This window comes from Ammospiza nelsoni, chromosome 14 (assembly GCF_027579445.1).
Source record: "Ammospiza nelsoni isolate bAmmNel1 chromosome 14, bAmmNel1.pri, whole genome shotgun sequence".
In the NCBI taxonomy this organism is placed as follows: Eukaryota; Metazoa; Chordata; class Aves; order Passeriformes; family Passerellidae; genus Ammospiza; species Ammospiza nelsoni.
Window position 1 is genome coordinate 8621617 of NC_080646.1, and position 14000 is coordinate 8635616.

At 44.7% G+C, this 14000-nt stretch overlaps 1 protein-coding gene across 1 annotated transcript in view; it reads left to right on the forward strand.

Moving 5' to 3' along the window:
- Positions 1 to 14000, forward strand: part of CEMIP (cell migration inducing hyaluronidase 1) — a 101768-nt gene that overhangs the window by 62691 nt on the left and 25077 nt on the right. Inside the window, exons 10-13 of the mRNA XM_059482223.1 lie at positions 1090 to 1231; positions 2058 to 2249; positions 10092 to 10267; positions 10834 to 11043. Of these exons, the coding sequence (XP_059338206.1) occupies positions 1090 to 1231; positions 2058 to 2249; positions 10092 to 10267; positions 10834 to 11043 (720 nt within the window). The remainder of the gene's footprint in view (positions 1 to 1089; positions 1232 to 2057; positions 2250 to 10091; positions 10268 to 10833; positions 11044 to 14000) is intronic.

Here is a 14000-nt window from a genome sequence, read left to right on the forward strand (position 1 = left end):
ATTAAAAGCGAGACATTTTTCAATTTATCCTGCAGATCTTAGGGCAAATCCTTAGGTACTGTAATCTGGTGCTGCTCATTGCTTTTACAAAGCTGCACTGATTTATAGCAGCTGGCCTGGCCCAGCTCTGGAACATGGGAGAAAATTGAAGATATGATGATGATAATAACAGCAGAACAGCACAGCCAGAGGCACATTCCTCCAGCTGACGGTGCTAATTCCACACATGGCAGCAGGGGTGGGTTCATTAATAAGGAAAGCCTGCATGAGTGAGAGAATCAGGATCAGCCCCTTCATGGAAAGATGGCTTTTCTCCTGCTGCCTTGCCAAAATGCACTTGGTATTTGGATTGCCCCATGCAGTGCAACACATTTTTGTGAAAGGGTCGAGAGAAATGCAAGCTCTGGAGACAGAATGTGAAATTTGACATGACCCTGAGACGTTGCCCCAGCAGGAACAGCAGAGAGGTTTCATACCTCACTGCTTCTTGGCATGATACAGCTTTGAGAAGATAACAACTTCTCAAGGCAGCTCTACAGGCTGGTGCTTGCCTGTGAGGAAAGGCCACTTTCTCCTTGTTTCTTTTGGAACAGGCAGCAGTGTTGCAGCACCCTTGGGGTTTTTTTGGGAGACTGATCCATGCAATGGAGAAATGAAACCCCTAGCCCCTCTCCTCTGCAAGGTTCATCCAGAGCCCAGCCACAAGCAATGGAATGAGAGCAGTGCAGAGGCTTGAAGCCATGGGTTCATCTGGGTGCAAACATCCGTGTTCAACGTTTCCATCTGCCCTCAAACCAGTGGCAAGAGAAAATCCAGGGCACCGAGGCAGCTGTTTGTGAAGCTCCCAAACTCCTCCCAAACAGCCCATGGTCTCATACAGACACAGGAAAAGGCGTGCACCGCAGCAGGAGCTGTGTGTGAGCAGCAGCTGGAAGTGCTGCCTGGAGGGCACAGACACAGGGGTTTGCTAGGCAGTGCTTGTGCCACCACCCAAAACAAAGCAAAGGCCTCTTCTGATGGCTCAGATGTTTTGGGCAAATCCCTTCACCTCACAGCAGCACCTGAGTTGTATTTCCATCCCTTTTCCAGGCAATGACTCTTGATGGAGAAGATTTAACCACGGAGGTTTTCTACAAGGGCGGCCACGATTACCAATTCCTGTGCCACGGCAAGGACCAGACAGGAGAGGGCTGCCACAACTACAGAGTCAGGTTCCTGTGTGGCAAATCTGGTACGTGCCCCATCACTGAAAGACAGAACTGAGAACAGCAGAAATCCCTCACGGCTGGCTCCTTCTTGGTGTCACAACTACTTCTGTAATTTTTCCAAGCTAAAGCTTTGGGCTGGGCTATGGACACGAATTCAGATAGAATAGCTGAAGATTTATCTCAGGAAAAGTTCCTGAGCACTAACAGAAGCAGCAGGGTGGTTTTTCAAATACCCAGCAAGTCTGTGAGAAATGTTTGACAAGTTCTTTCCTGTAAATTCCTTGTCTTTTTCAAAAACATTTTGGGATGACGTAGGATTAGTCAATCAGAACCTGTGAAGACGACAGGGTTTGAAACTGTCATTTTGTAGTTAATCATTCCAACACTCCTGTCCTTACCCTGGTCATTAGACAGGTCACTAGGATATTTGGTGCTGGCAGGAAAAGAAGGGTGGCAAACGTGTTGTTTTGCTGGAAAAAACCATCATTAGGTTAGAGACCACTTGGCTGCTGGAAAAACAACAGCACCCAACGCCCACAGGAGCTGCTGCTAAGTAGGTGTGGTGAGAATGAGCCACTAAGAGCTACATTTAAATTTATCCTGGCGTTAGTGGAAAATCCACCTGCCTGCAACTGAAGAAAAGTACTTTCCTGTTTTCTTGCTTGTCAAGCCAAAGCCAGTAAAAAACATGTTTGAAGGAGTTAACTTTTTTTTTTTCTTTTTAACATGAGAAAATAATAATTTTTGGTGGCGCTCCAAGGAGGGGTTGTGGGGGGAAGAAGAAAGGAAAGAACAAACTTTTTCTGATGAGATTGTCTGAATTGCCCACCATGCATTTTGGGTTTTCAGTGAAACCGAAGCTGACGGTGACTGTGGACACCAACGTGAACAGCACGATCCTGAACCTGGTGGATGATGTGAGCTCCTGGAGCCCTGGGGACAGGCTGGTGGTGGCCAGCACTGACTACTCCATGTACCAGGCTGAGGAGTTCCAGGTGCTGCCCTGCAGAACCTGCAAGCCCACCCAGGTCAAGGTAGCAGGTGAGCTGCTTCATCTTATCACTCTGGTGTTGCAGTTCACAAATTCTGTCATTTGCACTGAGATAGCTCCAAGAAAAACTGAAAAATGTTGAAAGACACCTGGATTTGATGGCTGGTTGTTAGATGCTTTTGGGATACATAACTTTCATGCTTGATAACGACCTAATTTGATTTTGGTTCCTTTCTGCCTTCTCTTTTCATAGCTGACTCCATTTTTGTCCCCAAGCGTGCTATTGAGTGGGTGAATTCACTTAAGAGGAACAGATACATGTTATGAATTTGGGATTTGCAATAACTGCATTTGAAACGACACTTCCTAGAAAGCAGATGAGCACAACTGATGGGAAGAGGGAGCAAGGGCAGGAGCAGCCTGTGAGACACTGTAAGGCTACGAAGTAATTTCCAGCTGGCTGCTTTCCTAAATTCTATTTAACAAGAACTGTAATCTTACGTTTTAGAAACACTGTTTTGTACTGCTGAAGCTACTGTTTCCCGTTCACTGTGTCTCCAGAGAGTGTTGCTTAGAGGTGATGTGTTAACCAAACATTTCTGGCAGGCAGTGAGTTTTCCTGAGCCTCTGCCCTGGGGAGATGGAGTGCAGGGTGCTGCCAGGGCCAGCCTGAGAAGGAGGAGTGGGAGCCTTTGTAGAGCCCCAGCATTTTCCTCTTGTAGGTAACCAGCTCAAATGCAAAACAAATTGCTTTTGATTAATGGATTTTGTAGTCCAATAGTTGTATTGGACTCTGGACACAGAATCCAATTAAGAAGCATAACTATGATGCAGCACAGACTATTACCGGCACGAGCATGAAACTAAAACCCAGAGTGTGAGATTAAATCTTCACTTGAGTCTGTGAAGTTGTCTTTCCCTTCTAGAACCTTGTTTTGGCACACTGATAAGCAGAGCATGGAAATTGCACATGAACTGCCCCTTATCTGAATAGATGAGGATTATTTTGCTACTGTAATTTACAAAAGCAAACATTATTTTACAGTGTAAAAGTCTGTAGTAGATGAGTCTGTCTTTCAGAGGCAGGATCTGCCTGCTGGTAAATCATGCCTGTGACTTTATCTTTGCTTGCACACTGGCTGTTGCTCTCGACAGAGGTCTTGCTGCATTTACAGTAAGACCTTTCTGAGAAACCATGGGGGCACTTGGAACATCCGATGCACCAGGGAGTTCACTTGGTTCTCTGAAATGAACCACTTCAGCGTTATCTCTGATGCAACCTCTTCTGGCAGGTACCAGCACACTTCCTTTGGCAGCTGCCTCCCCACAGAGCTTTGGCCATCATTGTTGGAGATGTGCATTAGGCCAAGAAAAATGTTATTCACAGTCTGAATGTATCATGGTCTTATGACTTCAAATGTCTAGTGCTTTCAAAGAAGATGCATTTCCAAGCTGAATATTTTTCTTGAGCAACTTTTGAGCTGTTGGACTCAGACTGGTATGATACAAGTCACATAGTAAAGATGGTCTTGAAAGATTGCCAGTGAAAATAAGGATGGTGTAGGAGTCCTGGGCTTCCCATAATCTGAGGGATCTGTGGAATTCATGTAGTTGCATTCATCTTCTGCAACAGTGGCAGCTAGGTTAGTTTAAGGAAACAAATAATGGGTTAAAAACAACAAAAAAGTTCATGTGAATTTCAAGCAAAGAAGCAGTGGAAACACTTGTTAAAGTAATTGTGCTCTTGGTCTCCAATTTCTCTTTAGGAGAATTAGGACATTCCTTTTATTACCACAAATGACATGAATACCAGGGCCAAAGTCTCTCCTCTCTTATATCCAGGCAACTCCATTGACGTCAATGGGATTTCACTGATTTATAAATCCAGGCAAAATTTAGTCCAATTATAAAAATCACTTCCAACTTTCTTGTAACAAAACCACATTCACACTAGAAAACAAAGCAATCTGCCTGAATCCAGGTTCAGTCTAGATGAAATACAAGCTGGCAAGGCTGAGATGTCCCCTGCCTTAGGGGCTAGGAGGTCCCTGAGCTGCTGTGCCTGGCCATGGTGCCTCTTCGTCCCCTGTGCCATGGCAGGTAATAAGCCAGAATAAGGATCACTAATGGCCCCTGCTCTTAGCACAGGTGTAATTGGGTGTAGAATAACATTAATCATAAATGTCTGCCTGCCTTTTGCTGTGGAGGTAGGCAAGATTGCTTTGCTCCTCCTGAGAAAAGCCTTCCACACGTACATTTGTACACAGGATCTCAGAGGGGGTGTCATTTGTAATAAGTGAAAAGGCTTAATTTTCCTAAGAGGTTTAGTTTAGCAGCTGAGAACTCCAAAAGTTTGCCCTTCGAAAGACAAATGATAAAACCATTCCTACCCATGATGATTTATTTCCCTTTTAATCTTTATTTTTCTCCTTTCTATTTATTTTTAAAATGAAACATAAATGTCAGATCTGAACTACTTAAGAGTCTCTTTGTTATAAAAAAAGGGAGAAAACCTCTGCTTTGTGGACAGCCAGTTTGGTGTGGCAGCCACTTGGCATACCAAGGTTTAATATAATTTATGCTCTCATAATTTAATGGTATTTTAATAGACATGGTTTAGCATATTGTGCCAAAAAAGTCAAACTCATTAGTTAGCTCATGTCCTATTTATATTTGATACTTCCTGCTGAAACTCAGACTTTCTTTACTGCCTAGAAATGGATTGATTAGAGCTTTTCAAAAGAACTTAAGGGAGTTAATACTCAGTTGCCATCAGGTTCTAGGAGGATTTAGTTATTTAACTATGGACATCTGCAAATCTCAGTGCAGAAAGTGAGGGAGGGCACACAGGCTCTGATCTTTTGCACTTTTCACTGGAGTAACTGCCCTAATGTACAGACTGTGTCTCCCATGGGTAAGTGTGGTTTGCATGAGGACCCAGAGCTGCAGTTCTGCTCCCAAATGCTCACTCCCTTAAAGGGAGCTTTTCCCTCCATGTGCTTTCTTTGTTTAACTCTTTTTTTTTTTTTTTTTTTTAACTCATCATTTTTTGTGCCTAGATAATTTTCACTGTGGGAACAGATTAAAAGTGTTTGATCTCCCAACTTCACAAGGTTTGGGGAGGGACAACAGTGCAGGGCAAAGGGAGGGAGGAAGGAAGGGTTGTGTTGTTATGATAGAGCTGGATAGTAGGAAAGATCAAGTATTTTGTCTAGTTTCTCTGGGAAACAAGTCTTATCTTCATCTTGGTTGCTCTGTATGAAGTTTCTACTAATGCTGATAAGTTTCACCATGGAACAGAAATGATGAAGTGCTCTTTTGTGCTCCTATATGCTCTTGATAAAGGATGAAAAAACTGTTTGTGCCTGGCATAATTACTCCAATTATCCCACATGCTGGGGAACCTATGAATTCAAGCACACATCTCTTCAGTCCTGCTTATTGGGTTGCAAATATTAGAGAGATAAGGAGTTTACTGTGATCTTGTTCATACAGAGAACTTTGAATTAAAAGTATAAATATGTAGTTGTCTCACAAATTCACAGCCTGTGTCAGCATTCATCTGGTGCTGTAAGGATGGGAAAATTTACTCCACTATCAAAATTCAGATATTTTTAGAGATTTAGGGTGTTCTGTTCAGAAGTTGGCATCATTTTGGCTGGAACTTGACAAAGGCTCTTTTTTTAAGGCAACCCTGGTGCTTGAGGACAGGGCAGGGAATCTTGTGAAATTATAATTTCCAGCAGTCTTTCAGAGCTCTTTCTACCTTGGGGCATTGCCTGGGAGCTGAGCTGACAGAATCTAATTCAGGTTTACATAGATGTTCATAAGGGTAGAATTTGTGCCTGATTGCTGTTATGTCTATTTGCTGAAAACTTAATTTTCCATGTAAAAATTATGAATTGGAGGAATATTTGTTGATTAGGACATCAGTTTGTGCTGTGTGGCTCAAGGAGCCAGCCAGCTCACCCAAACCATGCTGAGTTACAGGCTTAGGGATGCAACAGCAAACCCCAGCAAGATAATTCAGAATAATGAGGATTTGAAAGATGCCAGCATGAACATTTGTTTGTTATTAAATATAAGCCATAGGGGCATTACCACCAGTGATGACAAGTGCTTGGCAAAAATGATAAATCTGTCAGATCTGGGCTGGCATCTGCAATGAGTTGAACTGACATTAAAGATGCCTTGAAGGAGTCGCTGTCACTGGATTATGGGTTGAGCAGACAAATTGTGTTTGGAATTTGCCTTAAAAACTTGATTAGGAAACATCAAAAGACCATGAGGTACTGGGTCTTATCCCTAGAGAGCCCAAAGGAGAAGAAAAGACACTTCAGAGAAAAAAAAAAAAAATACTCCAGGAGAATCCCAGCTTTACTTATCTTCACCAAATCCAGACCTTCAAGTGCTGGTTTCACTTCTCAAAGGGAGATTTAGCAGTTTGGGCCATTTAGAGCCGAGGGATTTAGGAATGCATGAGTGTACCTGGGAGGGTTTTCTGAGAGATCTAACCCACCAGATCTGAGCACTCTTCCACATTTGCAGCAGTTGAAATAGTTTCAAAATCCCACCCTTCCCAGGTTTGATAAGGCCAAAGACACAGGTTTTATGGCTGGCTTCACATGTGGCAAGTTTTCCTTTGTACCATTTGCTTTGAATTGCTTTGTGTACATAAGCATGCCCTTGCTGAGTGGATCATCTTATGTTTATTTTAATGTACATTTCCTTTTAATAATTACCTTATCCTTACCAACAACTGACTTCAATAGTCACTGCCTTGAGTAATGAGCACAGGAATGTGCACATATTTTGCTGAATCAAGACTTCCACCAGGCAAGCCCATGTATGAAGGAAGTTTTCCCTGTGAACTGGCGTTGTGCTGACTGGAGGCACTGCTCTGACACATGCAGCAGCACAGCCAGGCTGCTTTTCCTGTGGCTCTGTGGTGGGGAGATGTGATCTGTGCCACTGCAAGGCTGTGTTTGGTTTAGATTACAGCATGGCACAAGGCTGGCAGGGCAGTCTCTGATCTGTGCCACTGCAAGGCTGTGTTTGGTTTAGATTACAGCATGGCACAAGGCTGGCAGGGCAGTCTCTGATCTGTGCCACTGCAAGGCTGTGCTTGGTTTAGATTACAGCATGGCACAAGGCTGGCAGGGCAGTCTCTGTCCATGAGGGATGCAGCAAACCCTCACCCAAAGCAGGAGAAGGTGAATCAGTGGCCTCAGGGCTTGGTGGTGGTTGGGAAATCACAGCGCTGCCTTTGATGCTGAAGCAGCAACACATCCCTCCCGCTTTCAAAGCACAGGGTTGCCTTTTTAGCATCAAACCACTTCAGTGCCCGTTTGCAAACCCCTGGCTGGGGTTTGCCCGTGGTCAGTGCTCAGGGTCTCAGATCTCCTGGCTGCTCTCTGGGAAGGCCCCATGTGCCAGCTGGGAGCAGCAGCCAGACTCCAAACTTGTGGCTGTGCAGAGTGAGATGGTGTGAGCTCCCTGAACCCTCCACAGAGCAAGCAGACTCTTCTGTGGGTTTTCTCCCTGCCCACCACCAGACATGCCCCAGGCAGTGCCACATGTGTGTAAATGCCCCTCACAGTGCTCCAGGTCCCATGGGAAGTGCCCAGTGTTGTAGTGCTGGTTCCCAGCACTCATTTACAGCACACAAGGGCTCCCATGCCAGCCTCTGTCTCTTTTCAACCCTGTTTCTGCCGGGAGCTTGAATTTCTGTCTGCCTTGAGAAGTGGTTTGTTTTTCAGAACTCTATTAAAGGAGCTATTATTCAAAATCTGCTTTTACTCTGTAAGGGGATTGCTTTCCGTCTCTCCTTTTATCTCCAAACATGTCAAATCAGCAAAAGCATGGAGTGAAAAACATGCACCCAAGAAGTTATATTTAGAAACTGGTTAGTCCGTATTTAACATTCCTGTCAGTGCTTACCCTGTTTTGCATGTCTGGACTGGTGTTAAATTAAATTAAATACATGCAAGCATGACATTTATTATTCTAGAGCTCAGCACAGGAATAACAAAACTGCCTATCTAATTTCACTGCCACAAATCCTGGAGATGTGGCTTCAAATAGTATGTTCTTATGATTATCTAAAATCCTTCCTGCATTTCAGTAAATCAAGGAGGGGTCAGCTCTGGGGAAAACTGAAAAATAACAGCTTAAAAAAGGTTCCATAAGGAGAAGGCTGTGCTCCTTTGCAGATTCACTCAAAGCTCCAGCATGGGGTATCCTCATGTGGAGGGCACTCACTGCAGTGGCTTTTTTCATGTATATGGATAAAGGAAGCAGAGCTGCTGTTTTTTGGGTGGGTTGAGTCTGGTTTTGGCCACACACCTGATGAGGCTCACTGGCTGCAGGGCAACAACATGGGCATGGGGAAGTCCAGGATTTTCTAGGGAGACAATTGAAAAAGTGGGAGAGGTGCAAATCCAGGGTCCCTTGCAGCTCTTCATTTCTGAGATGAGCAGGCAGCTCTTTGGCCACCATCACTGCCCTAGTTAACAGAGAGTGTTTTTCACAAGATGAGATGGTTTTGAAGGCAGAGGTGCACAGGCAGAAGGCACATTGTGGTGTGAACCCAGTCCCACAAGGCAGCAGTGGGAGAGCAGGGTGGAGCACTCACCCTTCCCAAACCCCAGTATTGCCATCAAATTACTCCTGCTTCCAGACGAGGAGGGAGTGAATGGTGTTTGCTTATCTTTTTCATACATTCATAGCATCATATTTTGGTTAAAAATAATATTGGTTCAGTGTTCAAAATCCTCCCCTTGACTTGGCACTTCTGCTGAAGCATAAAGTGCTGTGCAGGGATAGCCAGGCTTCAGGCTTGCCATTTGTTTCTAATTAAGGATTTGAACGATTCAATGGAAATTAAATAAATGCAAGTGTAGCATTCCTCAAAGTTCAGTGTTTACTTAAAGAGTTTATTACTTATTTTTACTGGAATAATACAGAATGGAGTCAGTAAGGTGAACCTTTTCCCAGCTGACTTTTCTCTGCAAAAACCTGCCGAAGGAAGGAGGTAGTAGGAATATTTTTGAATGAAATTACAGCAAAGAGATACTTTGCTTTCTAGACATCCCCACTGCCTGGACTTCCCCCCTTTTTGGTCAGGCCAGGGAAAGTTTTCTGTGCTTTTAACCCCTCTGTGGAGGAGGGTGTGTGTGGAAGATGTTATTAACAGCTTTGCTTGGCAAAGAAAGGTGTGGCTTGGGGTAGATGGAAGGTCCCATTGACTCTGCCTGCACTAGGGCAGGAGGAAGCCTTGGGAGCAAGTTGGAGATGTGAGGGTAGATCTAAAATGGAGAGGTTTGGGAGGCCAGGGAGTCTGAGGTTTTACAGCCCACAAACTTGGTGCGGGGCTGTGATTGTCACAATTCCTACAGGGCTTTCTGCCCACTCTGCTCCTTGCTGGCATCAACAGCCATGGTGTTAGCAGGATCTGGCTGATGCCTGCCCAAGAGCAGTACTGTGGGGTTTGAGCAGCTCCCCGTGTCTCACTATGGGAAATGTTGTGCTTACCTTGGTGATTTACACTTTCCACAGCTGCATCATCAGGGCTTTTTTGCACTTGATGTTCACACACAGCCACTTGTAATCCACAGTTCCTTTTCAAGGTAGGAAATGTGTTTTGTCTAAGAGACTGTTGGTTTAACCCCCTGGACAAATGAAGTAACCCAAGACCAAAAATCCCACTTCCTCCATTGCAAACATCCCACCAAGACCTTGGGTGTGACCTGTGCTCCAGCCTTTCCTCCTCTGAGGTGTCAGCCAGCACTTTGTGCTGACTCGGTTGCTCCTTTCATGAGCCCCACCACAGGAAGCCCAGGGAAGGCAGCAGCAGAGGCAGAGTAACCTGAGAGTGGATCTGGTTCCTTTAGGGAAGGCCACGTACCTGCACATGGGCGAGGTGGTGGACGGCGTGGACATGCGGGCGGAGGTGGGGCTGCTGAGCCGCAACGTGCTGGTGATGGGAGAGATGGAGCAGCAGTGCTACGAGTACAGCAGCAAGCTCTGCTCCTTCTTTGACTTCGACACCTTTGGCGGACACATCAAGGTGAGCCTGGAGCCCTTGGCTTTGTCCTTTCCTCCTTTCAGCCACGCCTTCACATAGCAAGGGAGGCGAGACACAGGAAGGGAAAAATTCCCCATCAGCCATTGAGCAAACAAGCTCTCCCCACAGTACAGCAGATCCACCCTCTGGCTGCTGCCTGTCCTTCAGCTTCGAAGTGCATGTCATGCCCCTGCAGACATTGAGGCTGATGATCAATACACCTGACATGAATTCTCCACATCCCAATCCCAGTTTTCCCTAGATTTTTGTGGCACTTAGCCCAAGAAGTTTGATTTGAACCCAGCTGGCTAAAACACATGGAAAATGATAAATATAAATTGCTTTCCTTCTACAATTAAATGTGTCTGAGTCAGCAGTGGGGAAATCAAAGAGCAGCTCTGGTCTCCTTAGCCACCCTGCCCTCTCTCCCTCACCCTGCAGCCCCACACTCCCCTCCACACAGTAAATCCTTCAGCAGATATAATGCAGCCCTTTCTATGCCTGTGTTCCCTCTCTTTGCCCTCAACAGATTTTTTGTGTTTCTTGACTGCTGTTCTTTTGTTCTCCAGATTGGTCTTGATTTTAAGGCTACCCACATTGAAGGTCTGGAACTGAAGTACATGGGGCAGCAGACAATGGGGCATTACCCCATTCATTTCCATATGGCTGGAGATGTGGATGAGAAAGGAGGCTACAACCCTCCAACCTATGTGAAGGACACCTCCATCCACCACACCTTCTCCCGCTGTGTCACAGTCCATGGATCCAATGGTTTACTGGTAAGAAGTTCCAGTGTCTGCCTTAGAGATGAAGACAGCAGGGAAAAAAACTTCCTCATAGCATGAATGCAGCTTAATTATTGCAGAATGATGTGTTTTATTGTTAAAGCCAAAGCCTGGCTCTTCCCACCCTGCATACACAAGGAGTATCCCAAGCTGCCAGTGTGGCACTGGGGGCTGTGTGTGACTCAGAGTGGGCAGAGCATTTGTCTGGGCACTGCAGACCAGCCCATCTCTAATGAGTGGTTGCATCTTTCTGCAGACACGGAGTTTGCTATTTAAAGAGGATAATCAGAAGCTTTAAGTGTGTGCCTCATCTTTCCTGTAACAGAGGTTTGGGCTTGTAATGCCAGTCATAGCATTAAGCACTCACAGAGCTGTGATTTGCTGGAGTTGCACTCCATAACAAGAAATCCTTTAGGATAAATCTCTAGAATGACTGACGGATACTAGACAAGACACAGCACAGCATAAATGTCAAGAACATGTTCAGATTCTCCCCAGATCTAGGGGTGGCTTTGTTTTTGGGGTAAGCATGCTGGACCTGTTGTTTGTGAACAGAAAGGGACTTGTGGGTGATGTGATGGTTAGAGGCTGTCTTGGGCATGGTGATCACAAAATTGCAGAAGTTTTCTATTCTTGGAGAAGTAAGGAGGGGGGTCAGCAGAACTGCTGCCCTGGATTTCCAGAGGGCAGAGTTTGGCCTGTTTGGGAACCTGGTTGACAGAGTTGAGAGGCAGGTCCTGAAGGGCAGAAGAGTCCAGGGGGAGTGGATGATCCTCAAGAAGCAAATCTTAAAGGTGCAGGATTTCTCTGGGCAAAGGACTCTCACCAATTTAGTGAGAGTGAGAAATGGCAGTGTATTCCGAAAGAAAAAAGTATATCCAAGCCTTGAAGAGGAGAACTTGTACTGTCAAGAGCCCTGCTGCTATATATAACAGAATTTTAGTGGAAACGTAATTGGCAGTTGCAACCTGGATGGTGACTGTGCATTAGGAGTTCATACCTCTAGAAGTGCCAACACTTGAAGGGAGAGTCTCAGGATAATTAAAATGCACAGAAGTTGAACAAAGGGCACTTAAATTGCAGTTCCAGAAGCAGACCAGCTTTTATCTGCTATTTATGAATCTGAGGTTTTGGGTTTGACCTCTGTCCTTCTAAGTTTATAATGTGATCTTGAAAACTTACCATGAACATGCTTCTGAAATGGAGAGACATTTTACTGTATAAATTATATAAGTCACTTAGGGTCATGTGGCATTTGCCCAGTCTGAAGCTGCCAGTAGAGGGGCTTGGTACACAATGAATGTGCAGAGTTGGTTTGTGCCAAACCAAATACCCAGAGCCTGGCATTTTTCTTGTCAGTCAGAGGGATGGGTTCATGCAGAGAATTTGGAAATAGTTTTGTCCCTTGTGCTTTCTCTGGGAAACAACTGTGCCATGGGGGATCTGTGGTATAGGAGTCCATGTGCTCAGGCTTTTCCAGCTGAGGTGGCAAAGTGAAATTCAGACAGGCTGATAGAACTGATGAAAGTGACCTGATTCTGTTGCTGTTATTGAACAACCACCATTCCCTAAATGATCATACTTTGCCTCTGTGACAAGGCACCCAAGAGAAATCTTGTAATTTAGGACAGTATTTAGTCAATATAATCCTTCTTGATTTTAGTTTCTCAAAATGTGTGAATATGAAGCTTTAGCTTTACTTGTTTTGGGTTTTTTTAACCTCATCATTATTGCTGATGGCTGAAAAGAAAGCCTCAGTGAATTAAAGCAATCTGATCAAGTTTGTTCAGTTACATCACAGAAAATGTGCTCCAAATGTTGCATCACTTAGGTGTTGTTCCATGGCTCTGATACACATCTGCAGTCAGCAGCTCCATGCCTTGATCCATCAGGTGATCCTACCACAATCTCCTCATCTGCTTTCTGACTCTCATTTCCTTCCTTCTGCACCAGATATATTCAAAGACACCTACAAGGGTTTCTGATGACTACAGTAGTAATTGTACACATTTCCCAGCTGCCTATTGTCTTTTTACTTGGGCAGCACCAGCTGTTTCTACATGCAGGAGCATCACTCATGCAAACAGAGATGAGCTCTGTCTTTCCCCAGGTATCATCCATTCCCTCTGACATCAGGTAGATCCAAAGTGCCCTTTGCTGAGGGACAATTTGCCTTTATGATGTGCACACTTTGGGAATAGCCATAAAAATTCTAGCTGGATTATTAAACCTCAGCATAGCACAGCACTGAATGATGTCCTTAACATTGAGCTGTTGATTTCAGAGCTGCTTCTTGCATGAGTGTTGTAGAGCCCCTGTGAAAATGTTTTTAATAAATGGGAGAGGGGCATCAGTTGTTTTATACTGTCATTAAAGCAGGCAGGTAATTTACATACAATTTCTCCTGCTTGCTTTGCTGTTACTTTTCTCACATCACTTCAGAGATACTCATAGATTCTGAAAAGTCTAGGAGAAAAGAGTATCCAGTTATTTCTGATGACAGGTATTTTTCTGTGGGTCTGCACAGTCTGTTAGAAGTCTCTGTCTCAACATTAGCTCTCCTCATTGATGGGTTGCACTTGCCTGTAAATTCATATTAGCTGAGAGGCACAGAGAGTCCTTGTCTGTAGAAATTAGTTTCTCACCATAATTATTGTTTTAATATGCAATAGTTACCCAATGTTTTCTGCAATATATTGGCTAAAAAACCACCTAGTTACACCACTGCAATCCCAGGGATGGAACTTTGCTCTGATTCCCATTCTCCATTGGATCCCTGTGTGCAAGCTAAAGTAGAAGCAGCCACCGGGGAAGGAAATTAAATGGGGGTCAGTAAAGTCTGGCAGGATCCAGGGGAGACCTGTACTGCAGGGAATAAGAGGTTGTGCTATCTAACAGCTTCAGTGGTGCTGCTTTTACTAATCCAGCTATGCTTCACAGCAATTGTTTTG